The sequence below is a fragment of the Chelonoidis abingdonii genome, chromosome 7 (assembly GCF_003597395.2).
Source record: "Chelonoidis abingdonii isolate Lonesome George chromosome 7, CheloAbing_2.0, whole genome shotgun sequence".
Classification (NCBI taxonomy): Eukaryota; Metazoa; Chordata; order Testudines; family Testudinidae; genus Chelonoidis; species Chelonoidis abingdonii.
In genome coordinates, this window is record NC_133775.1 from 64,956,694 (window position 1) to 64,982,358 (window position 25,665).

General features: G+C 40.7%; 1 protein-coding gene across 13 annotated transcripts in view; it reads left to right on the forward strand.

Moving 5' to 3' along the window:
* The window catches only part of PRRC2C (proline rich coiled-coil 2C), a 128,049-nt gene that overhangs the window by 92,640 nt on the left and 9,744 nt on the right, over positions 1-25,665 (forward strand). For 7 of the 13 annotated variants that reach the window (XM_032806130.2, XM_075067965.1, XM_075067962.1 and 4 more), the window contains 8 exons: positions 1,100-1,304; positions 2,239-2,442; positions 7,747-7,859; positions 10,677-10,813; positions 12,232-12,466; positions 13,142-13,264; positions 15,261-15,479; positions 24,413-24,516. In XM_032806130.2, the coding sequence (XP_032662021.1) occupies positions 1,100-1,304; positions 2,239-2,442; positions 7,747-7,859; positions 10,677-10,813; positions 12,232-12,466; positions 13,142-13,264; positions 15,261-15,479; positions 24,413-24,516 (1,340 nt within the window). The remainder of the gene's footprint in view (positions 1-1,099; positions 1,305-2,238; positions 2,443-7,746; positions 7,860-10,676; positions 10,814-12,231; positions 12,467-13,141; positions 13,265-15,260; positions 15,480-24,412; positions 24,517-25,665) is intronic. The other 6 variants (XM_032806139.2, XM_032806140.2, XM_075067967.1 and 3 more) reach the window with 1 other exon arrangement.

Consider the following 25,665-nt stretch of genomic DNA (forward strand, 5'->3'; position numbering starts at 1 on the left):
TATGATTTAAAATTGTAGCATATCTAATTTGAAAAATTATAGTAAAATGTCCTTCCCTTTGTCAGTTTAACATACTCGCTCAATATTCTCCATAGAATTATTGCATGGAGTTAAAAGGTTTGCTGTTAAATTATAATAGTGCTAAAGTCTTGATTTGGGGGGGGGGGGGGGGTGCTTCAGTCAACCACTAGGTTGTTTAGATCAGTTTGTGGGACAGCTTAGAAATACATATTTTTTTAAGCACTTCAAAAGCATGTTTGACCCCGACTATATTTGTTGCGATGCAAGATTACATACATCTACTTTCTGTAATCATGGGATTTGACCTTTTTGTTTGTGTATTTTTTCCTCTAACATGAGCAGTGGGCATGAGAACTTATATTTGTTATAGTTTCAGCTCCAAATTTTCTTTTAGGTTTTAAAATATGCAGCCAAACAAGCATACTAGTTATGTGGTGATGTGTAGTCCTATGTTAAAATTACAAAATAAAATGGACGCTGTGTTCCAATATGCCGTTTTGACAAATGATCTTTCTGTACTCCCTTAAATGGTTACGGATCATACTGAAGACAGAAACTTGCGCGTCTGTGGTTGTGACATTTTTCATTGAAACATGCATCACCTATGTCCAATCTCAGAAACACTTTCTTACCTTTTTGCACCAATGACTTATCAAAACTGTTTAATTTTAAAGAGATTAAATGTTTTTATTTTAGAACCTATTTTTGATATTTTAAGCATGTATGAAACAATATATTTCCCTTACTCCCACTCCCTCATAGAGAGGGGAGGAAGACAAGTCAGTGTGAGCAAATTTTAATCTTGGATACTGAAAATTTAAAATGGTTGATTACTTTGTCAGTTGGAGCTATTTGGAAGCTCCCACTTAGGGCTGTAGGTTTTTTGCATGAACACATAGCATTGTGCAATCATAATGATCAAATGTTAAGCAAGGAGGCTCACAGGTAGCCTGTACTTCCTTTTTAACTAAAATGAATTGTTAACTGAAGGACTAACCCCGAAGAGATAAAATGTTTTAAATAGCTAACCTGTTTCTCTTTTAAAAAAAGAAAAAACTTCCTTTTTCTTCCTAAATAGATGGAGTCTGCACGTAAAGCATGGGAGAATTCTCCAAATGTGGGGGAAAAGAGTTCTCCAATAACCTCAACGGCATCTCCCATAACTGGCGGTAACAGTGGAAGCAGTAGCAGTGGACCAAGTAGTGGCACTTACAGCTCTTTCTCAAGTGCATCAATGCCTCCTATTCCTGTGGCATCAGTTACACCTACAACTTCATTATCAGGTATAACTCTTTACATTGCGTATTATGTGTTGCATCACCCCCTTTATCCAGTTTACTTGTGTTACCCTTTTGTCATGCCAACCTCATCGCTTTCTTTGAGATTAGATATTGGGTTCTAGTCTGTTCGGTGCAAGCTACAATTTACCAAAATCCTCTTATTGGGAGGTCTGATATTTCCCTTATGATTTTACTGTATAGCCGTCTCGAGAGAGGGGGTTTTCTTGTTTCCCTTTTCCAGTAGGGTAGATCTGGAGGATACTGTTTCAGAAGCTCCTCTTACCTACCTTCATTTTCAGCTGGCTGCACAAAATTTTTTGTGTATAATAGAACTGCTCTCCCCCTCCTTGTAGTCTTCATGCTGCTGACCTTGGGGAAACCAGTAGCTGTGGCAGCTACTCCGTTCCCATAGTTGTCTGAAAATCTCTAGATTTTGGTTTTCAGTAGTGCTGACTGAGGCCTCTTTGTGGTAGACACTATACAAACATACATAATATAAGAGTATCGCACAAGAGTTTCAGATAACACAGGTTTCTCTACTGTTACACACAAACATTAGTGGGAAAGTGTTTGACTCCCACTATAGTTTACAAAAGTGGTAAACAATTTAAAATTTGATATCCAATTAAATCTTCTTATATGTGGCCTTTAGAGGGAATGTGTACTCCAATCCCAGCTGAGGTAACTGAAGGAGGTTTCTTATTATGGTAAACTGATATTCTCTGGATAACTGGAACAGAAAGTGCAGTCCTGTTTTAAGAAATATTAAGGTTCTGGCGCCCCAGCCACACAGCCATCTCTAAGTACTTTTTTATTGTTCACCCTTGCCTGTGGTAGTCGATGCTTCCAACGTTTTGTCAGACCTACCCAAACATAAGTTTTTGAATGATCATTTTAAATAAACCATTTGATACATGTTTTTTTCCCTCCAATCCAGGAGCTGGAACATACACTACCTCTTCACTGAGTACAAAGTCTACAACCACCTCAGATCCTCCTAATATCTGTAAAGTGAAACCACAGCAGTTGCAGACAAACAGCCTTGCTTCTGCCAGTCACTTCTCCCAGCTAAGCTGCATGCCATCCCTCATTGCCCAGCAGCAGCAGAGTCCACAGGTCTATGTGTCTCAGTCTGCAGCAGGTAATAGTGTTTGTGAGGTTGGAAGGGAAAGGTGCTAGCTAGTTCTTTGTTTTCTTTGAAGTTCAGTAAAACAAGTTGGTAGGACTTTAAAAAAAAAAAAAAACATAGTACAACTCAGATGAAATTATCTCTGAAGTTAGTGATATGCTTCTAAGTTATTACATACTCTATGTTCCATTTTTACCACCTACAGCAAAAACGGAATGACTAGAGGGCAGGTTACATACCTACTTATACACTAGTATTACCTTGTGCATATGTTGTGGTCAAGCCCTGCACAATGTGGATATAGAATGGTGTTACATTGACCAACATACTTCAAAAGAAACTTCCACTAAATAAAACAAGTTTGTATCTTCTCCATATTGTATCTTTGTATTAATCCCTTTTTCTGTAACCTGCTTTGCATTTTTTAATTTTAAATCTGTATTTCTTTAAATTTAATCATCTCTGGTTTTAATCTTATTTTATAAAATATTGCAGCAGTCTCTCTCTCTCTCTCTCTCTCTCTCTAGTGATACCTTTCTCTAACTATAAAGAAACTACATGGGTTTTTTTCCTTTAAATTGCATAAATTAACATGTTCTTCACACAATGCTTAGTTCTAAAATAGGGCATTTAGAGGTCTACCCAGAATTTACCATACCAGTAAATGTCATGAGATTCAAGATGTATGTGCTCACTTTATAAATATGCAAAATACCATAGTGGTTCAGAGCATTGGTCCATCTAGCCCAGTGTCCTGTCTTCTGAGCAGTGGCTGGTGCCAGATGCTTCAGAAGAATGAACAGGCAGTTTATCAAGTGATCTCCTGTTGTCCAGCTTCTGGAAGGCAGGGGTTATGTGACACACCCAGATCATGGGGTTGCATCCTGACCATCTTGGCTAATAGGTCCATCAGTGGCTATCTTTCAAGAACTTCTCTAATTTATTTTTTGAAAACAGTTGCACTTTGACCTTCACAACATTTCCTGGAAATGAATTCCACAGGTTGACTGTGTGTGTTGTGGGGGGAAAAGTACTTCTGTTTGTTTGTTTTTTTATTTCATGGGGTTCTTGTGCAATGAGTAGGGGTGAATAACACTTCCTTATTCACTTTCTCCGCGCCGTTCATGGTTTTATAGACCTCTATCCTATCCTCCCTTCCCCCAGGTTCTCTTTTTTAAGATGAACAATCCCTCCCCTTCTATGGACAGGTCTACACTACAGCAGGGATCGATGCTCTCAGATCAGTCCACCAGCGGTCGATTTAGTGTGTCTGGTAAAGACCTGCCAAATAGACTGCAGTTCACTCTCTAGTCAACCCCTGTACTTTACCCCAATGAGAAGAGTAAGGTAAGTTGACGGGAGATTTTCTCCCATCAACCCCTTGTGGTAAGTCATCCTAAGGTACGTCAACTCCAGCTATGTTATTCGCATAGCTGGAGTTGTCTAGTGTAGGCCGACTTACCGCGGTAATGTAGACATAGCCAATGGAAACTGTTCCACACCCCTAATCCTTTTTGTTGCCCTTCTCTGTACTTTTTCTGGTTCGAATATATCTTTTTTGAGATTAGTAACCAGAACTGCATGCAGTATTCAAGGTGTGAAGTAACATGAATTTATATAGTGGCATTATATTTTCTGTCTTGCTGTGTATTCCTTTCCTAATGGTTTCTAACATTGTCAGCTTTTTTGACTGCATATTGAGCAGACGTTTTCTGAGAACTATCCACGATGACTCAAAGAAATTTCTTGAGTGGTAACAGTTAATTTAGACCCCATCATTTTGTATGTATAGTTAGCATAATGTTTTCTGGAATGCTTTTCTTTACATTTATCAACATTGAATTTCCTCTGCCATTTTCTTGCTGAGTCACCCACTTTTGAGATCCCTTTGTAACTCTGCATAGTCAGCTTTGTACTTCGCTATCTTGAGTAATTTTGTATCATCTGCAAACTTTGCCACCTCACTGTTTTAATCTTTTTTCCGGGTCATTTATGAATATGTTGAACAGCAAAGGTCTCAGTTCAGATTCTTGGGGGACTCCTGCTATTTACTAGTTTCCACTGTGAAAATTGACCCTTTGTTTCCTATCTTTTAACCAGTGTCTGATGTATGGCATGACCTTCCTTCTCATCCCATGACTGGGTACTTTGCTTAAGAGCCTTTGGTGAGGGACTTCGTCAAAGCCTTTCTGATAGTCTAAATATACTCTCTGAATCGCCCCTGTCCACATTTATTTTACCCCCCCCCCCATCCAAAGAATTCTGGTAGATTGCTGAGGCATGATTTCTCTTTACAAAAACTGTTACTTTTCCCGAACAGGTTTTGTTCAGCTGTGTGTCTGATAATTCTGTTTACTATAGTTACAACCAATTTACCTGGTACTGAAGTTAGACTTACCAGCCTGCAATTGCCAGGATTGCTTCTAGTGCCTTTTTTTAAAAACCAGTGTCACATTAGCCATCCTCCAGTCATCTGATAAAAAGACTGATTTAAGCAATAGGTTGCATACTGTAGTTAGTGGTTCTGCAATTTCATATTTGAGTTCCTTGAGAACTCTTGGGTGAATTACCATCTGGTCCTGGTGACTTTATTACTGTTTGATTTACCAGTTTGTTCCAAAACCACTTCTATGGACAAATAAATCAGGGACAGTTCCTCAGGTTTTTCACCTAAAAAGAATTGGATGTGGGAATCTCCCTCATGCTTGTCTTCCTTGAGTGCCCTTTTAGCACCTTGGTTGTTCAGTGGCCCGCCCAGTTGAATGTCAGGCTTCCTGCTTATGAACTTAAACAAAAAATTTTGCTAATAGTCTGAGTCTCTTGCTAGTTGCCCTTCAAATTCTTTTTTGTCCTGCTCTATTTACTTTTACACTCGACTTGCCAGAGTTTGTTCTTTGTTTTCCTCAGTAGGATTTGATTTCCAATTCTTAAAGGGTATCTTTTTGTCTCTAACTGCCTGTTTTACTCTGTTTTTTAACCATGGTGGCATTTTTTGTTCCTCTGACCTTTTTTTTTTTTTTATTATTTTTTTTTATTTGAGGTATACCTTTAGTTTGAGCCTCTATTGTGTTTTTAAAACTTTTTGGCTTGCAGGCATTTCACTCTTATGACTGTTCCTTTTAATGTTTGCGTAACTAGCCTCTTCATTTTCATGTAGTTCCCCTTTTGGAAGTTAAGTGCTACTGTGGTTGGTTTCTTTGGTATTTTTCCCTTTATAAGGATCTTAGATTTAGTTACATTACAGTTGTTCTTTCTGAGCAATTCAGCTATATTCACCTCTTGAACCAGATACTGTGTACTACTTAGGACCAAATTAAAAATTGCCTTTCTTTGTGGGTTCCAGGACTAGCTGCGCCAAGAAATAGTCATTAATGGTGTCTAGAAATTTTATCTCTGCATCTCATCCTGAAGTGATGTGTTCCCAGTCAATATGTGGAAAGTTGAAATCCACCATTATTACTCAGTTTACTGTTTTTGTAACCTCTTTAATCTCTCTCAGCATTTCACAGTCACTGTCACCATCCTGGACAGGGGGTTGACAATATATTCCTACTGCTATATTCTTATTATTCAAACAGGGAATTTATTCAAGCATGGTGCAGTTTGATTCACCAATGTTTTTTACTCTAGTTGACCCTGCTTTCTTTCGTACACAGTGCCACTCTCCCACCAACCTGCTCTGTCATTTGTATATATATTGTCCCCTGGTATTACCATGTCCCGTTAATTATCATTGTTCTGCAGGTTTCTGCTGTGCATGTTATGTCCGTATCCTCACTTAATATCAGGTAGTCAAGTTCATCCATCTTAATATTTAGACTTCTAGCATTTGTGTACAAGCACTTATAAAATTGTTAATATTTAGATGTTTGCCTTCAAGGTGTGTAATTAAATGGGTCTTTTTCATTTGACTGTTTTCAGCTCCTACCTGTCCTTTATCAACTTCTATCCTCTTCTCTTTACTGGAATATACAAAATCCCTTTTAATAAGTCCTCCTGTAAGGGATGTGTCTGTCTGAATCATGTGCTCCTTTGTACCTGTCAGCTTACACCTAGCCCTTAGTTTAGAAAATTCTCTACAATCTTAAATTTCACATGCCAGCAGTCTGGTTCTGTTCTGGTTTAGGTGGAGCCCATCCTTCCTATATATGCTCTTCCTTTCCCCAAAAGTTCCCTTGTTCTTAATAAGCCTGAATCCCTCCTCCTAACACTATTGTTTCATCCACGCATTGAGACACTACAGTTCTGCCTAACTGGCCCTGGGCATAGAACTAGAATTTCAGAGAATGCAACCATGGCCTAAATGTGGCCTCCAGGACTTCTCTCCTACCTTTCCCTATGTCACTGGGAAACATGACTACCATCTCCTCTCCAGCACTGCCCATACATCTGTCTAGATGTCTCTAGAGATCTGCAAACTTCACGTCTGGCAAGCAATTCACCATGCACTTCTTCCATCAAAAGCCCAACTATCAATATTCATAATAATCCAATCCCCCAGTTCAGCCACTCTGGTCTCAAAAGCCTGTACTTGATCTCTGTGAGCCAGGAGCTGCTTACACCAAATGCATGCCAGTGCCCCTTGCCCATAATGCAGGTAATCGTACCTGCTGCATTCAGGGCAATATACTGGATAGCCCACTCTGCTGCTGGACTTCTGCTTGCATTCTTTGTACTCTTGCATGGTTTTTTCCTATGTTTTGTTTGGGAACGATTTTTAGGGGAGCAGGCTTTATTGGCCCAAGTTTAGAGGATGTTTATAAGGTGTATCTTGATTTCATGTTCTCTCTCTAAACTCCCTTGTAAAACTCCCATTTTTTGCTCTTGTTCACTAGCTCCTCCGGTAACTTACGAGCTGGCTTTTTAAACCCCTGTTTTCCGTGACTCTGCCCCCTTGTCAAGGGATTCTGAATGGATTAGGGATTCAAGGATGGCAGGCTAGAGCCTCCTTAGGAAGCTCTCAGCCTTGCTTAGCAGGCTGCTAGGCTCAGCACACAGTCCCCAAACAGACCACACTATAAATTTAAAGCGTGCAAACACACAACAGACTCACCCCAAGAGTCATGTAGTTGCTCCTCCTTCACCTGGAGAACTCCCTCACAAAACTCTCCTGCTCGCCAGCTTACTGAAAATCTCTTCCCACTCCAAATCTCCACCCCCAATGCTAACAGTCAGACAAATAGTTAATCTAACTTGTAAATATGAAATAGAAAACTTCCTCTCTGGCTGCAGTTCCAACACTATGTGGAAATCTGCCCAGAAGGAAAAAATTTTAAATTCAGACACTAATTTTCATATTTTCCTGCGGTCCTGCAGCTCAGATCCCAGCTTTCTACATGGACACAAGCCACTTATTCAGCACTCAACATGCACGTCTTGCTCCACCTTCCCTGGCTCAACAGCAAGGTTTTCAACCAGGACTTTCGCAGGTATTTGAGGATTCATCTTACTGGACCTTCATTGTAAAGCTGTTATAACTTCAGTGAAGCTGATAGTTGCAGGGGGGAAAGAGATCTGTAAATGCTAAACTGCATTGCATTGCATTCCCAATCTATCATAGTTCACTTTGACCATGTACACAGCCTTTTATGGTCTTTTAGTCAACATTCATGTGAACAAAGATTTCTTTATAGCAGTATTCCAGTAGAAGCCCGTATTCTCAGAAATATACTGCTTCATACAGGAGTCTATGTTCAAACCAGAAGTGCTCACTATGTTTTTTCTTCCTGCAGTTGAGGAGGTTGTTTGCTTATGTAATAGTAGGGAAGAATACTAATGAGTCCAGTAACTTGTGGGTGAATCAGAACATATCATTTAGAACAGGGGTCAGCAACCTTTCAGAAGTGGTGTGCCAAGTCTTCATTTATTCACTGTAATTTAAGGTTTTCTGTGCCAGTAATGCATTTTAACGTTTTTAGATCTTTCTGTAAGTCTATAATATAGAACTAAACTATACTATGTAAAGTAAATGAGGTTTTTAAACTGTTTGAGAAACTTCATATAAAATGAAGTTAAAATGCAGAGCCACCCCCCCCCCCCCACACCCCCCAACCCAAAGCTCTTTCCCTTGTGCCCCAATGTCAGCTCCAAACCCCCCCCCCCCCCCCCAGACAGCGTAACCCAGGCAGTGTGAGTGCCACTAAAACAGCTTGCATGCTGCCTTCAGCACACCTGCCATACGTTGCCTTCCCCGATCTAGAAAGCAGTCCAGCCTCTCTAAAGGATTCAGATTATAATAAATTAGCCAGCTCCTTTTGTAACTTGTTCCAGTGGTTGATTTCCCCTCTTGTCATTGTAAAAGTTCTTATTCCCAGTTTGAATTCTTCTAAATTGACTTCCAGTCATTAGGTATTGTTGTGTCTGTCTGCTGTCTTAGCGTTCCTATTCTATGGACTATTGATTTTTTTATAATGGAAGACTGCTTATTACACAATAATGGAACAGTGTTCCTGAAAGCCATGGCTAAAAGTTTGGTACTGAGGAAGTTTTAATAAGTGAACTAGTTAAGGAAATGTACCAGCTTTCTCCACAAAGAGAATCTATGCACATGAATGCAGTAATTCTCATGTACGTAACAAGTAAACTTTGTTGTAAATAGTCAATAAATCTTGTTTGTGATGGTCAGTTTCTATCAGGAAGGAATCTAGGTGTTTTTAAATCTGGGATCCCCCATGTAGGCCAAAAATATAAAGCTCTTGTAGAAGAGAGTAAAGGAAAAGGTTGAAAAGTGTTTTAGATCTCCTAGATTTATCTCCTGCTAACTTTCTAAAGTACTCCATCCATCTGCCTGAGAGAATCAAGTCCAAGTGACTTACAGTGGTTTATAAAATATTAGTGCACAAGTCACATGGAATATCTTACTAAAGTTGCTCAGAGTATGAGTAATAAAGATCAAGTATTAAGAATGCAGCATGTATTCCATAGACTAAAATGTTTGCCAATTATTAAAAAAGTAACTTGTGAAAAGTAACAACTGAATGCCTTGTGACGGGGTGAGGACTCACCCATGCAGTGCCTCCTGCTGGTCATCTAGGGAATTAACTCTTCCAGCACAGTGTGCCCTCTGCAGGCCTGTGTCTTGCCTGCCGCTAGCCCTGTATTCCTCCCAGACCCCAGTGCCCCTCTAGGTCAGGGTTCTGTCCTAGCAGCAGTAACCCCTCCGTCTCTGGGTCTCGCCTCCCAGGGAAGCCCCCAACCCCTTATCCCCGCCTTGCCTCAGTGGCTGCTGCCAGTGATCATCTAGCCCCTGTTCCCTGGGGCAGACTGCAGTCTATAAACCACTCATCATTGGCCAGGAGGGTTTGGACCTGCTGCCTTTCCTAACCTTGGGCTGCACCTTTGCAACTCTAGTACTTGCTTGGGCTTTGCCAAGGCCTTCAGCCTGGGGAGTTACTAGGCTGCAGCTCTCCCGCTCCCTCTGCCCTTCCCCAGCACTGCTCCACCTCAGGTAATCTTTGGGCCTTTTAGCAAGGCCTGCAGCCTGGGATTTCACTAGGCTGGAGGTCCCTAGCTCCCTCTGCCCTTCCCCAGTACTGCTCAGCCTCAGGTACCCTGCTCAGCCCCCAAGCAGCCAGGTCCTTTTCACTCCAGTGAGAGAGACTCCTCCCAGCTCCTGGCCTACTGCTCTGTTATAAGGGCCAGCTGGGCCCTGATCGATGCTTCCTTAATCAGCCCAGCTTTTCCAGCTGCAGCCCAGGGCAGCTGCCCCACCACAGGCCTACATTTAATAAATATGCTACAGATAGTTTGCTCAGCTATCATTATCATAAACTCTGACTTCTCATTTGCTACTGTATTACAGCAACTGCACATTCATAATGGTTATGAATTTCTTGAGCATGATTGTTGGGATTTTTTTTCTGTTTTAATGTTGGTCATCAGAATCAAATGTCTGTAAAGTTTGGGTCATAACAATTTTAGATGGACATTAACTTTAAATAGCCATGTTTATTGCCTCAGTAAGAAATGAACTGTGATATCTTTCTAAGCTTATTTGGAAATGGAAATCTGTCAACTCTTCAGTAAAGTTAACTTTCCGTTTAGAAAGTTGTTATGCATTCACTTCATAACCTTTGTGTTTAATGTGGAACTACTTTTTAGTCTTTTAATTCCTTTATCAATCACATTGCACGTTAGGTACAGGCATTTTTTCCCTTAAGGATTTTGACACGGCAATTTTCAGTTATCAGGATTTTTATATAGCTGTTTCTACACTTGGATATTTTAATTAGTTATTTTTGTTACAGCCCACTTCAGTTCAGCAGATTCCCATCCCCATCTATGCACCTCTACAAGGACAACACCAAGCCCAACTGAGTTTAGGAGCAGCACCTGCTGTTTCCCAGGCTCAGGAATTGTTCAACTCCTCCTTACAACCATACAGGTAAATGTTTTTGCTTTAGTAAGAAAAAGCAACAAATGAGATCAGTCCATTGTAGTATTTCTTTCTTTCACCACTCCCACCTTTTCAGACCAATATTGAAGCCTAATAGCAACTCTTAAAATCCTTGTTAGTTTGTGAATTCAGGGTTGAGATCCAGTAATAGAGATCTGACTTAAAATGGGCTGCAAAGCTTAAGGACCAGTTGATGACCTACAAAAATAAAACTTGCTACTTGTTAGAAATACTGTGGTCTCTCCCTAGTTAACTTACCAGCCAGAGTTCATTAGACATTTTATCTTCTCACCCTTTTTACTCCTCTCAAAAAATCGACATATTCAAAATGTCATTAATTCTGTGCCAAGCAGAATGTTGTTGAAAACTTTCATGGAAATTGAAAGAGGTAGCCTTCACATACATAGTTTAATCAAATAACTTTGGGTGCTGTTGTGGTCAACATCAGGTGGTGGCTATTGGTAGTAGATTCTGTAGAGTAGATTTGAAACATTACACTAACATCCAGTGTCCACAAATCCTTTCATTCACAACTCAGTCTCCTGCCTCTCCTAAGCATTTCATTGGGAGTCTTTTGTATTGACTTTAATGAAGCTGAGTTGAGCCCCGTATGCACAGGAGATGAACTCCTATTCTGCAGATCCTATGCTGCTCATAATAGTGAGACTCCTTCCTGTTTCTAAAACTAAGGCAGATTTTTCCAGATGGGCTAAGAAAGCAGCCTCTAATCTTTGACTGCTGTCTGAGAGAGGCTTTTAGGTAGTGCTTTGCTGTACTCCTGTGTAAAAACCCAAAAGGAAACCAAATATCAATTTAAATATTAAGGACCTTGTTCCCAGCAGTCAGTGTCTCAGATAATACCTAACATTCATTGTTAAAAATACCCATTGATACCCAGTGACTAAGCGGGTAAGTATTATGGAGTCAAAGAATTAATGTACTTAGGGTCATCTGTGGTCAAGAAAATAAAACACTTTTTCGTGCTCAGGTGCTACTACTAAACTCTGTAGTACCTCCCTCTGCCTGATGCTACAGGACAAAGACTGGTGTGCTTCCAGTTCTTAATCTCACATGTGGCAGTGCAATTAATTTAAACATTTCTGTGTAGTTTAAAATAGTTTAATATACTTCAGTACTAAATAAATTAAAATAACTTACAAAATATTTTTTCAGATATGAAGTTTAATTGACTTACAGTACATTCAGGACCAGTACCCAGCAGCTCACACTGTCTTCAATGGGATCGATTGTCTGTGCAGCCATTTTGAATATCTAGCTCTCTGATTTTAATGCCGATAAAGGTCTAGTTCTGTTATGAAAAGAATGTTGTATTTTAAAAGCAGTTTCTCATATATTGTATCTGTAATGCAAACTAAAGCCTAATAACACAACTTATTCTTTTGTAGATCTCAGCAAGCTTTTATGCAAAGTGGTCTGTCTCAACCATCGCCCGTAGTTCTGTCTGGCACAGCCTTACACAATTTCCCAACAGTGCAGCACCAGGAACTTGCCAAGGCACAATCAAGTCTTGCATTTCAACAGACTTCTAATACTCAGCCTATTCCCATCTTGTATGAACATCAGCTTGGTCAAGCTTCAGGACTAGGAGGCTCTCAGCTCATTGATACTCATCTTCTCCAGGTGAGAATTTTTTTTTTCAAGTTGAGGTCTGTATCACTTATTGGAGCAAATAATGATAGGATGTAAAGAATGCTGGAGGAATTTTCTGATACACTGCATTTTATAGTATTAAGGTATTGGACTCTATTATTCAGACCTGCCTCTAACCATCTTGGATAGGTGAGATGCCAAATATCCATATCTGTTAACTGAAATTTGTATTTAAACTGAAATTTATGAAACCCCAAGACCTTTGTAATACCATGTTTCATCTGTATTCTGATATGCCCATCTCTATAATATCTAGGTAGCATTGATGCCACGTTACAGGAAATCTTAATGGTTCCTTTTCTTCATCTTTACCAGGCAATCTGTTTTGTGCCCCAACATTCCAATTCACTTGTAACAAACTATGTAGTTTAAGGATACCTCTGAAACTTACAGATATAAAGACTTGACTTTTCAATAAAGGCACTGTCCTGTGTTTGGATTGTTTTAAACAGAAATGGAGGTTTCACCACAAATTGGAAAATTAGAGACATTTCAACTTCTTACGCTGTAGCAATTTTGCAATTGAACTGACTTTAAATCCAGAATAAATTGCCATGCTCTTAACATTTAGTAATCCTGGTTATTGATAGTAATTTAATGGTATCCTGTTGCAATTTATCAGTCTGTCTCTTTCTTTCTTTCCAGGCCAGAGCTACTCTCACCCAGGCTTCAAGTCTATATTCTGGACAAGTTCAGCAGCCTGGCCAGAGCAATTTCTATAATACAGCTCAGTCTCCCAGTGCTCTTCAGCAGGTAAACTATGGCATGGTAAATTTCCTAAATTGCGTTTCTTTTTATTATCAATTTTATGGATTGTTTTTTTCTGACATTGTATACTTAAACGTAGGGAAATAAAGATTTTAAGATCATGATCCTAGAGCTGAGAATTTGCAGAATAGAGCCACCGTAGTGACACACAAGTTGCAAGAAAATCAAGTGACATACAAGTGCATATTAATGACTTAAGTCTAAGTGGCAAAAGAGTTCCTACACCCCTGTCTCTCTAGTGCAGTGGTTCTCAAACTTTTGTACTGGTGACCCCTTTTGCATAGCAAACCTCTGAGTGCAACCCCCACCCCCAGTATAAATTAAAAACATTTTTTAAAATATTTAACACTGTTATAAATGCTGGAGGAAAAGCCGGTTTGGGGTGGAGGCTGACAGCTTGTGAGCCTCTTTCCCCCCCTTCCCCCCCCACCCCGCCAATGTAATAGCCTCACAACTCCCAGAGTGGTCCCAACCCCCAGTTTGAGAACCCCTGCTCTAGTGATAGTAGAAGTAACACCCTACATAACAGTTAAGTAATACGAGTATCTGCTGTCTTTCATAGGAACAAGTCAGAGGTCATAGCACTTTTATAGAGAGACAAATAATTACAGCATTTAGAGAGCAGACAAACAAAATAGCCTGTTTGCTAATGATGGCTTATAGCTCATCTCTGACTATCTGAAACCTATAAGACCAGTCACATTTCCAGAGGGACCAATGTGTGTACCCCAAATATGCAAAGTTGATGGAGTTTGCACACAGTTGTCGGTCATACTTACCTGTGTATATCTAGTATTATTCTGTGGCTCTGTAGCACTACCTAGTTTTGAAGTTTAAGTGGTGCCAGAGTATTTCCAAGGAATTTAAGATTATATTAGAAAACAATTGTTTTGATTTTATCTTGTGCAAGCACTGTGTAATGTTTGCAAATCTAGTACCATTCAGTGGTTCACGTTTTGACAACTTAAGGTTTAGATTTTATAAAATGTTTCTAACACTTACTTGTAACATATGCAAACAATTGGCTATTTTATGACAAGTCTGTCAAATATTAACTGCATGAATGAGGGAGACCTCCAAAAACTGAGTAATACTTTAAATCCTATTGAAACCCAGTGCAAAATCCATCATCTGGTAGATTAAAAGTATCTTAAAAAGTTAATATCACCTCCAAATGAAAGACTTTGGAGGTCAAAATTATGGGTATTTATGTTTAATGTTTTCAGAGATTGTGGTGAAATAGCTACTGGTAACCAACATTATGCTCCTTAAAGTAAATCTTGATTTTAAACTTGACTCACTGTATTATAGAGAATATTGTATCATTCTTTTAGAGGCCCTCAGAACATTTTTTTTGTGTGTGTAGTGGGAGAGGCGTTCATGATTATGCACCAAACAGATTAGGAGATGAAAGTATTACACAGTCAAGTAATTGTTTTTTACAAGTCCTTATCACTTCCATCCAGCGGTTAGTGTGCACATTTGGTTACGGTGACCTCTGTTAATACAAAAAGGTGTCGTCAGAGAGTTGGATAGTACAGTCTGCCATTTCTCTTTTTAACCTTAAAACTCCATTTCTGTGTGCTCTTTGGCAAGTGAAGTCTAACTTTGATACCAGCAGCCAGCTTGATCATTTGAGCTGTTTGATGGAAAACTGCCATTTTTGTAACTATCTTGTAATTATCAGTTGAGTTGAATTTATTTTGTTACTGTGAAGGGCTATTGAAATGATAGTACAGTTAGGATCCACCCTGTAATTTGGTGCGTTTGTAACAGTTTCTGAAGTTCAACTACCAAATGGATTAAGAAAGAACTAATTATAAAATTTCTACATAACAAATTAAGAGATTTATTTGCCTGCATCCCTCTGGGTGATAGTTTCACTAACTAAGTGAAATATAATTTAGTCTGAATATAATTTAATGACAAAGCCATCTTGATATAGTTAAGTAATTAAGCTTGTACTGTGGTACTGATATTTCCTTATTGTCTCCAGGTGACTGTACCTTTACCAGGCTCACAGCTTTCTTTGCCCAACTTTGGATCCACAGGACAGCCACTAATTGCTCTACCCCAGTCCCTACAGCCTCCATTGCAGCATGCCCCACCACAGGCTCAGGCTCAAAATCTGAGTAGGCCTGCACAAGTGAGCCAGCCTTTCAGAGGATTGATCCCTGCAGGAACTCAGCACAGCATGATTGCTGCAACTGGAAAGGTAATTACATGTTTAAGCCTAGAGTGCAATAATGAAAATGTTCCATTACTAATGTACACCATTTTTACGGCATCCAGCAGTTTTTTTAAGAACTGAGGTCCCTATCCAGATGATCTTAACATTTATAGAATCCTAGAATATTAGGGTTGGAAGGGACCTCAGGAGGTCATCTAGTCCAATCCCCTACTCAAAGCAGGACCAGTCCCCAGACAGATTTTTACACCAGTTCCCTAAATGGGCCCCCTCAAGGATTGAACTCTCAACCCTGGTTTAGCAGGCCAATGCTCAAACCACTGAGCTATCCCTTCCCCCTTTAACAAGGTACACTGATCCTGGAAAGCTCTGTTCTTTTCCCCTCCACTCTCACAGGCTTGAAGTGATTTAGATGAAAGCTTCTTTTCTGTACAAAAGGCCCAAAACAAAAGCCCAGCATTGTGGAGCCATCTCTCACTATCCTCCACTGACCATGGTTATGAACCTTACAGATTATGAATGGCTATGCAGTCTACAACAGGAAATTAATGAATGTTAGAGCCTTTTGTATTTGTACAGTAACTATATATTGTGGGTGCTACTGGAAACAAATAATAGATACTTAGTTTGTCATGGTATGATAAAAAGGGGAGAGGATAGCAAACAATTGGAAAGGTATGTGGAGGTAGGGCACTTCAAACCCTGTGTACATCTTGGTGGCTCAGGCAAGGTTTTTTTTATTATTAACTTCTTTCTTGTGACATTTTGAAAGAAGCTCATTTTAGAGGGATTTTAATAAAATGATGATGGCTTGGAAGACGAGGGCATTTCCATATATAGGGAACAGTGCAGAAAATGGCACATAGGTGGGCAGTAACAGACGAAGAGGGCATTGAGTGTGGTATTGGTAGATCAGAGGGTTCAGGAGCTATGGGATAAGATATGAGTTTATATGTAGTCAGGTTGAATTCTCTGGAGCTTTGAAGGAGAGGAGAAGGGTTTCAGTAATTAAGAGCAGATGATCAGCACACTAATTCACGTTTTGGCTGTTGGGATTATGAGGAATTGACATATTTAACTAAAACAACAACGTGAAGTATTCTGGATTTTTTCTTCAACAGCAAACGTAATTTTTTAACAAAACAAGCATATGTCCCTCACTTCTCACATTTATCTCCAGACTTCTTCTCCTTGTCCAGATTTATTCCACCTCCAACAATCATCTATTCATTGACCTTTATGAAATTTTGCACTTTTAGAGAGAGGGTTATAAGATTCTGTTTTTTGTTTTTTTGTTGTTTTTTTTTAAAAAAAAATTGACAAATCCACACTGGGATATGTAGCTTATGATGATGGTACTGCTACTGCACATCCTATGCAGTTGGTATCACCAGAAACAATAGCAGCTCATAGACATTCTGAAGATAAGGATGGCCTCAATTAATCTCCACCAGTATCTCTAGTAGCAGTGCTCCTGATCCAAGCTCTGTGTTTACTGAGGCAACATGTCACACATTTTTGTATTACAATTCATAATTGCATTTTAGAAGTTGCTGGAAGAGAGGTGGGGCATTTTGGAAGTTGTATAGGGGACAGTTTGGGCTTTTGGCATCTGGGGAGGAATGTGGCACAGTTCATAAGGACATTAGTTGGAGATTTTGTTAAAATGATCAGCAATGAAATAGTTGACTTAAATTAATTTTTATATTTGAGTTAACTCATAGGGATGATGAAAGGGGCAATTCACAACTTCAAGGCCACGATTTGAGGCTGTTTGTGCTCGGAAAGGCAGGACTATGGTTTGTGTTTGAAGGTACACCTCTACCTCAATATAACACTGTCCTTGGGAGCCAAAAAATTTTACCGTGCTATAGGTGAAACCGTGTTATATTGAACTTGCTTTGATTCACCGGATTGTGCAGCCCTGCACCCCACCCCTCCCCCCCCAAGCACTGCTTACCGTGTTATATCTAAATTTGTGTTGGATGGCATTATATCGAGGTGGTAGTGTATTCTTTTATAAAGCTAGAAAAATAGCCATTTTGAAAAGGGATCTGGAGCTCTGAAAAACAGTTCTTTGCCAGGGCATTGACAAGTTAGTGATTTCTGCAGCAGATGCAGAGGATTTGTACTCAGTATAAAGTATTTTACAGTTTTTAATCCTGCTGGAAACAGCAATAGTAGATCACATCAGGTGGAGTCTAGGCACGGATGATCGCTCAGAATCAGAGCACCTGACTCAATCCCAGTCTAGGAGCCCTTTCCCTGACCTTTGGGATCCTGACAAGTAGCGTTATAGAGGTGAGGTGTTGGAGTCATGTTTACCTGGAATTTCTAAGAACAGCTTTAAAATAACTGAAAAAATATATTTTGATGCCTCAAACCAATCACCCTCCATAAAGTTGGCATTAAAATGTCTTAGACTTTTTTGCTTGGAGCATAATAAAAGTTTTAAGTTCACCCATTGTTTTGATTTGCAACTGGCACCCTGATAAATGCCATTATTAAAAGACAGTGTCTAAACAGCTGGCGGAATCTGTCTCGTCGTTTTATGTCTGGGGCAAGAGATGGCTTGGTTGCCAGCTTGAATCTGTTTTACTCCAGGACCTACTGTACAGAAGGCTGTGCACAGTTCCTGCTTACCTTTACAAAGAATAATTGCCAAGATTCAGTTTCTAGGGAAGAGCCTTGATATGGACTCCCCATGCTGCATAACCTGTTTCCCAAATAGGGATGCCCAAACTCTCACCACCCATACCAATGTGTTTTAATTTTAGAGTTGGCCAGATTTTGAAACTTTAATTTTTTTTTTTAAGAGTCACTGATCGGTCCCCTGATTGTTGGGTACCATGGCAACAGGTGTATTAGAAATAGCTAAGACAGATTTATTGTTTTGTGCCTCACGTTTGTGCATACAAAAATAACTTGTTCTAGCCCTGCTGTTAGACATTGACCAGGCTTTTCTGTGCGTACTGCGTGTAGCGATTGTCTGGCTTTATTCTGATACCTCCCTCAGACTGTTCAGTTCCTAGCCCTGGGAATGAAGTGCTGATAATAATTTTCCTTTTAGAGATATTGTTTGTAATTCTGCTGTTTTGAAGATATCACACAAGATTCACATTTATCCATTGCTCCACTCCAGAGTCTGGGGATTCTGCTGTTGAGGTGACATGTTGCTTCTCTATTTTCTTCACCCTTTTAGATGTGATCATGTACATTCTTTCTTTTCTGGTTTATTTCCATCACTGACTTATTTGATATCTTCATTTTTGAACAATTCTGACTAGAATATAGATGCTCGGGATACTGGCTGTTGGTCTGTACAGTACCTGAGTAGAGATGGAAAAATGTCGTGCTCAACTAAGATTCTGAAGGCCAAAAATTTAAGCTAGTTCAGGAATCCCTTTTTCCTACACAGCAAGCTGAAGACTCTGGAGTTGGAAATCCTGTGCGGTAACTTCAAATAATCAATTGTTCTTCTAATAGTGTCCGTATGGGTGCTCCACTTCAGGTGCCTGTGTACCCCACATGCCTTCGATGGGGGATTTTCATTAACAGTGTCCATTCAGTCCACTCGTGCGCTTTTGATATCCTCGTGCCCCACACCGAGGCTGTCTCAGACTGTATAAGCAAGCCATCCTCAGTCCTTTCGTAGCCCCTTCAGCCTGAGATGGAGCTTGGCATGTGTGCATGGTGTTTGCGTCAGCTTTTGCTGTGCTTGTTTATCCCAGTTTAGCTAGCTAGTTCTTAGTTTGTAGTGGTGCTTTTTTATAAAAAAAAAAAATTTCTTTTCCTCTGGGAAATCCTCTCTGGGGAGAGCATGACCCTGATCACTGGGGTTTAAATTTTGCCTCTCATGCAGAGAGGCTATTCCAATCATCAATGGACACTCAAAGTGCCTTTGCTGCCTGGGAGAATTGCACTTCCCTCAGAAATGTAACCTATATTTAGTCCTCAAATCTAAGGCTTGGAAGAACCAAGAAACCAGGCTCTGACTACTGATGATGGAGCATTCCCTTTGCCCCGCTTCAGAGCCAGGTCACCCCCTGTATGTTGTTCCTTGGTGACGCCTAGCGCCCCTTCGACCTAGGCACAGCAGTCTTCCAGAAAAGAGAGATCCTGCGAACATCGTAAGAAGAGGATCGCTAATTACTCTCCCAAGAAACCCCCCCTCAAAAAGACCTTGTTGCCTGACTAGGTCAGCGTCCTCAGAGATGACATCCTTGAAGCTTGGTGCTGTGGAGGCAAAGAATTCCTCCAGTACTCCCTTTCCTAGAGGTGTAGAGATGATACTCAAGGACCTCACCACTCCTGATGAGAGCAAACCCAAATGCCACTCTCTCCCCCTTGTGGTCCTCAGTGGCCAGATTGGGATCCCTGGGCAGCTTCTTGCAGACAGTTTTCTAGGGCTCCAACCTTCTCCTATTGGGATGATAGGGAGGCTCAAGCTTCTCCTCCTCAGCAACAGGAGAAAACATTTTAAACCCAAGAAACTAGAACAGATGAAGAAGCCATTCCTCAAGCTACCATTTTGTCATCTTCTCCGGGTGAAGCTGTAGTGCCTCCTGCTCCATCTATGGCAGATGACTTTCAGCAGTTCCATGATCTTGTTAGGCAGGTAGCAGAATCCCTACAGATAATCCTAACCCAAGATGACGTATACTCTGTACTCTGTGACACCATCCAGAATTGCTCTTCCTATCAACGAGGCTGTCCTGGAAACTGTGAAAATGATTTAGCAAGTCCCGGCTACAGTATTGGCAACATGTAAAAGGGCCAATTTAAAAAAAAAAAAAAAAATTACGTATCCACTAAGGACACTTCCTTGTTCTTCTCACTCTCCACGTAACTCTCTGTGGTTGATGCAGTTAATGAACCAGCAAGCAACATCATTATAAGTCCACTCCGTATGACAGAGACCAGAAGCACCTAGACCTGCTTAGGAGAGATCCTTTTCATTGCCAGCCCTACAGATTTGTATTGTAAATTACCCAGTGCTGATGGCAAAGTATATTTTATGTAGTTGTGAACAGTGTGCATTGCTTATTGAACACTTCCGCCAAACCAAAGGGACCAGTTTCAGGTCACAGTGACTGAGGGACAATTACTGGCCTGAACATCTCTTCAAGCAACTCTGGATGCTACAGATAGAGTGGGTTGCACTATCTCCACAGCAGTGGTAATGATCAAGGCTTCCTGGTTTACAGCTATCTGGCTTCCCCAGAGAAGTCCAGAATATGATAGAGTATTTTCCATTTGATGGACTCAGTCTGTTTGTAGAAAATACCAGTGAGTCGTCGCGTACCCTTAAGGATTGTGGGGCTACGCTACACTCATTAGGTGTCTACACACCTGCAAATAAAAGGAAGTTTTAGTAGATCAGGAACAGTTCAAAGATCCGGTCTCATGCAATTTCTGGGTTTCAGAGACCAACAGAACCTCTTAGAAAGAGACAGCTTCCAAAGAAAGAGACCTTCTAACTCAGCTGATGTCTGTGCAGCAGCCTTCATTATCACAGTGTCCGTTTTGATGGGATGGTCAAAGGTTCAAACCCCCCACTTCTGTTCGCTTGCCAACTATAATGTTTTGCCCACCTTCCTCCATTTGGAGACCGATTCTCCCATTTCCGACCAGCATGGGGGTGTATCACCTTCGGCAAATGGGTGATGGAAATAATATCATGCTACGCCATCCATTTTACTTACCTTCGGCCTCCTCATTCCACTTTTCCATCCCCCTTCATGGACTCCTCTCATGAGTCCCTGTTCAGACAGGAAATACACTTCCTTCTTTGTTTAGGAACAATAGAACTCGTCCCCAGTCAGCATGGAGGAAAGGCTTCTACTGAGGTATTTATTTGTACTAAATTAAAACAGAAGGTGGAGACCAATTCTAGATCTAAGATTCCTAAACCAACTCATGAGGCCTCAGAAGTTCAGGATGGTGATTCTCTGGCAGCTGTAATTCCTTCTGTAAATTCAGTGGGTTGGGTTTTGGCCCTTGACCAATACGCTCGTCCTACAGAAGGTTCCTGCATTTTGTTGTAGGTGAGGATCGTTTTCATAGAATATCAGGGTTGGAAGGGACCTCAGGAGGTCTAGTCCATTCCCCTGCTCAAAGCAAGGCCAATTCCCAACTAAATCATCCTAGCCAGGGCTTTGTCAAGCCTGACCTTAAAAACCTCCTAAGGAAGGAAATTCTGCCACCTCCTTAGGTACCCCATTCCAGTCTTCACCACCCTCCTAGTGAAAAAGTTTTTTCTAATATCCAACCTAAACCTCCCCCACTGCAACTTGAGACCATTACTCCTTGTTCTGTCATCTGGTACCACTGAGAACAGTCTAGATCCATCCTCTTTGGAACCGCCTTTCAGATAGCGAAACAGCTTCAGATTCCCCTCATTCTTTCTCTTCTGCAGCACTAAAAATCCCAGTTCCCTTCAGCCTTCATCCTCATAAGTCATTGTTCCAATCCCCTAATCATTTTTATGCCCGTCCGCATTGGACTTGTTTACAATTTTCCACACTTGTTAGTGTGGGACCCAAATATGAACACAGTTACTCCGTAAGATGAGCTCACCATGCTTTGGAATAGAGGGGATGATCACAGTCCCTAGATCTACTAGCAATGCCCCTACTTATAACGACCCAAAATGCCGTTAAGCCACTTCTTAGGCAAAAAGGGCACACTTGACTTGACTGTATCCAGCTATCGCGTCCACTTGGTAACCCACTAGGTCTTTTTCTGCAGAAACTGCTTTCCTTAGCATTTGGTCCTAGCTATGTAAACATGAATGGGTTTTTCATCCTAAAGTGCAGGAACTCTAGCACTTAACCTGGTGAGGTTCAAACAAGGACTTTTGCCCCCAGATCTTCTAATTGTCTAGGTCCCTCATGTATCCTATCCACCTCACTCCAGCGTACTACACTCCTCCCAGTTTAGGCATGCAAGGGCGAGCGGTGCAAGTCCACGGCCATCTCCAGATCATGGAATGAGATACTGAACAAAACCGTCCCCAGGACCAACCCTTGGGGCACTCCACTTGAAACCGGTTGCCAACTAGACATGAAGCCATTGATCACTACCTGATGAGCACGATGATCTAGCCAGCTTTCTATCCACCTTATAGTCCATTCATCCAGCCTATACTTCTTTAACTTGCTGGCAAGAATACTGTGGGAGACCATATCAAAAGCTTTCCTAAAGTCAAGGAATAACATGTCCACTGCTTTCCCCTCATCCACAGACCCAGTTATCTCCTCATAGAAGGCAATTAGGTTAGTCAGGCATGACTTGCCCTTGGTGAATCCATGCTGACTGTTTCTGATCACTTTCCTCTCCTCTAAGAGCTTTAGAATTGATTCCTTGAGGACATGCTCCATGATTTTTCCAGGGACTGATGGTTCATGGGACTAGAGTTGTTCTGTTTCCAGAGGTACAACATATATTAAATAGTAGGAAAGATTCTACCAGAAATACTTGCCTTCACAAGTGAAGACAATTTAGTCGCTGGTGTGAACTCCAGGAGACAGTCCCAAATTCTGCCCCACTCCTTGTTCTGGAGTACCTGCTACATCTAAAGAAAACAGGGCTGTAACGTAGTTCTCTCAAGAGTTATCTGGCAGCCTTTAACAGCCTTTCATACCACTATTGAGGGGTTCTCCATGTTTGCTGAGCCAACATCTGCAAGGTTCATGGAAGGCCTGGGAAATCTCTCAGTGAAAGTCCCTACTTCTGTTTGAAACCTTTAATTTGTTTCTTACATCTTATAAGTCTTCCGTCTAACTGATGGCAACTTGCTATTTATCGGATTTCTCTATGAAAACAGCCTTCCTGGTTGCTATTACCTCAGCCCACAGAGTCAGAGAGATGGGGCCTTAATGGCAGATCCTCCTTTCACAATTTTCTATAAGGATAAGGTTTCCTTACGTCTGCATTCCAAGTTCCTTCCTAAAGTGTCCTCTGAGTTCATCTGAATCAGATCATTTACCTGCAAGTGTTCTTTCAGAAATCTCACAAGTCCAGTGTGGAGACTGTGCTCCATACTCTAGATGTCAGAAGAGCATTCTTCTTTGTACGTAGGACTAAAGCATTTAGTAACTCCATTAACTGTTGGTTTAGTTGGCAAACAGATGAAAAGGCTGTGCTCTTTCTACCCAAAGGTTTTCAGAATGGATTTCTGGGTACATTACAATTTGTTACACTGCTGTGAACATCTCATTCTCCTGTTGGTGTGTCAGCTAAAGTCTGCAGAGCTGCTACATGGTCTTTGGCAGATACCGTCTCCAGACACTCTTTTAATCAGTGCCTCCAGATCTGATTCAGCAGTTGGCAATGCATTTCTTTCCTCTGTAATTGACTCAACTCGGAAGCTTCCCCCTCCTCATGGGGCTACTGCTCCTTTTGAAGTGGAGCACTCATAGGGACACTACTTATAACAGTTACCGCACAGAGTGGGAACCTCTTTTTTGAGATGTCCCCCTCTGGGTGCTCCATTACCCATCCTCCTTTCCCTCTGCTTCAAAGTTTCCTTCTGAGACTCAGGAATGGAGAAGGAATTGAGAACGGTTCACCTGTACAGCCTGATATAGCCTCAGCATGGGGCTTGAGGAAATCAGTAGCACATGCACAAGCTGAATGGACACTGCTAATGAAAATCTCTAATCGAAGACACGTAGGGCACATACTTACATAAAGTTGGAGCTTTAATAGGGAGACACATCTCAAACTACAGTTACTGCACAGGGTGAGTAACCTCTTTCCCTGTCATGAGGAGTAATTGCATGCAGGGAAGGACAGCCATGTGCTTGAATGTTCTTCGGTTGCAAGCAACTATTTTTTTCCCATCATAATAGCAGCCTGGATAGAATAGGCCATTTGTGGTTGTCCTTATAAGTGATGCACTTGTGTTAAACCACAAGTTATGCATTTGGGCTAACCTGTTAATAATTTTTCTCCAGATGTCAGAAATGGATCTTAAGGCCTTTGGAAGCGGCATTGATGTTAAACCAGGAACTCCACCAGTTACTGGTAGAAGCACCACTCCAAACTCCAGTCCTTTCCGGTAAATGAGCCTTTTTAAGCTCAGAATTTCATATAAAATCAGTTCTGTGTTAAGTATTGTAACTAGCTGTTTGCTCATGCACGACCAATCAATTCTTTGAAAGAGATGAATGTTAATGGGGGAGGGTGAAGGCTATGAATACTTCAAAATGGTAATGCTTAAACAATCAACAATCTTTGTGCAGCATTACAGTATGTCATCAGGTCTGCTAACAGTTATGCCAGAAGGGTACTGCCCTGAAACATCAAGATTATTTTTTTTAATTTGTGAATGAAATTTGAAATGTCACTGAACAATTTTTAGAAGTGATTCCTGGGAGCATAGTGGCGAAAAAACACATACTAGTGACAGAAAAGACTTTTTGGGATGGCACTGGGGTAGGTTTTAGAATATATTCAATTTAAGGTAAAACTCTCTTACCCACACTGAAGGTTGTCTTCATGACCTAGGGCATAAACTAAAGCCCTTCTTAAAACCCCGCACCTTAGAAAGAAAACATAGTGACAGCAACTCTGATGGAGTCTTGCATTTCAGTGCAGGATTTACCAACTGTTCTTAAGCTCTGAAATTAGTATGTAGACTGGCTTGCACATTTATTTGGCTGATGTAGGAAAAAGTGTGTCAGATTTTGCAGGCAAATTTAGCAAAGTTGAGGTTTATGTTGCCAGTACACAGCTTTTTGAGACTGCTCACAGTGCTACTTGAGGGAAAAACCTTTAATAGAAAAAGCTAGAAAACAGGACATACTGTAACCATCTATGGCTACTAGGTGTTAATGGAAAATCTGAAGTACTTTGTGGGTTTTTTTATTGGCTGTCTGAACAACTGAATTTAAGAAATCCTACACAAATTGGTATTACATCAGGCCAGAGATGTCAAAAGTAGCAAAAGGAGAAGGACCCTCTTTATTTTATATTAATCTTCTGGTATGTGAAAATTGGGAAATTAATAAGAACCAGTAGGATTTTTCGCTTCTTCAACATACAGGGGATGAAGATTGTAATGACTTCAGCCTGTACCTCTCTGTTTCCCTTCCACAAGAGAAGGTGGTTTTGGTTCTAGAAAGTTTTTTTTCTTCCCCCCAGTTACTGGGCTTGAAATAGATTGTATTGTAACCCAGACTGACTGCAGCTGGGGTAAGGAGAAGGG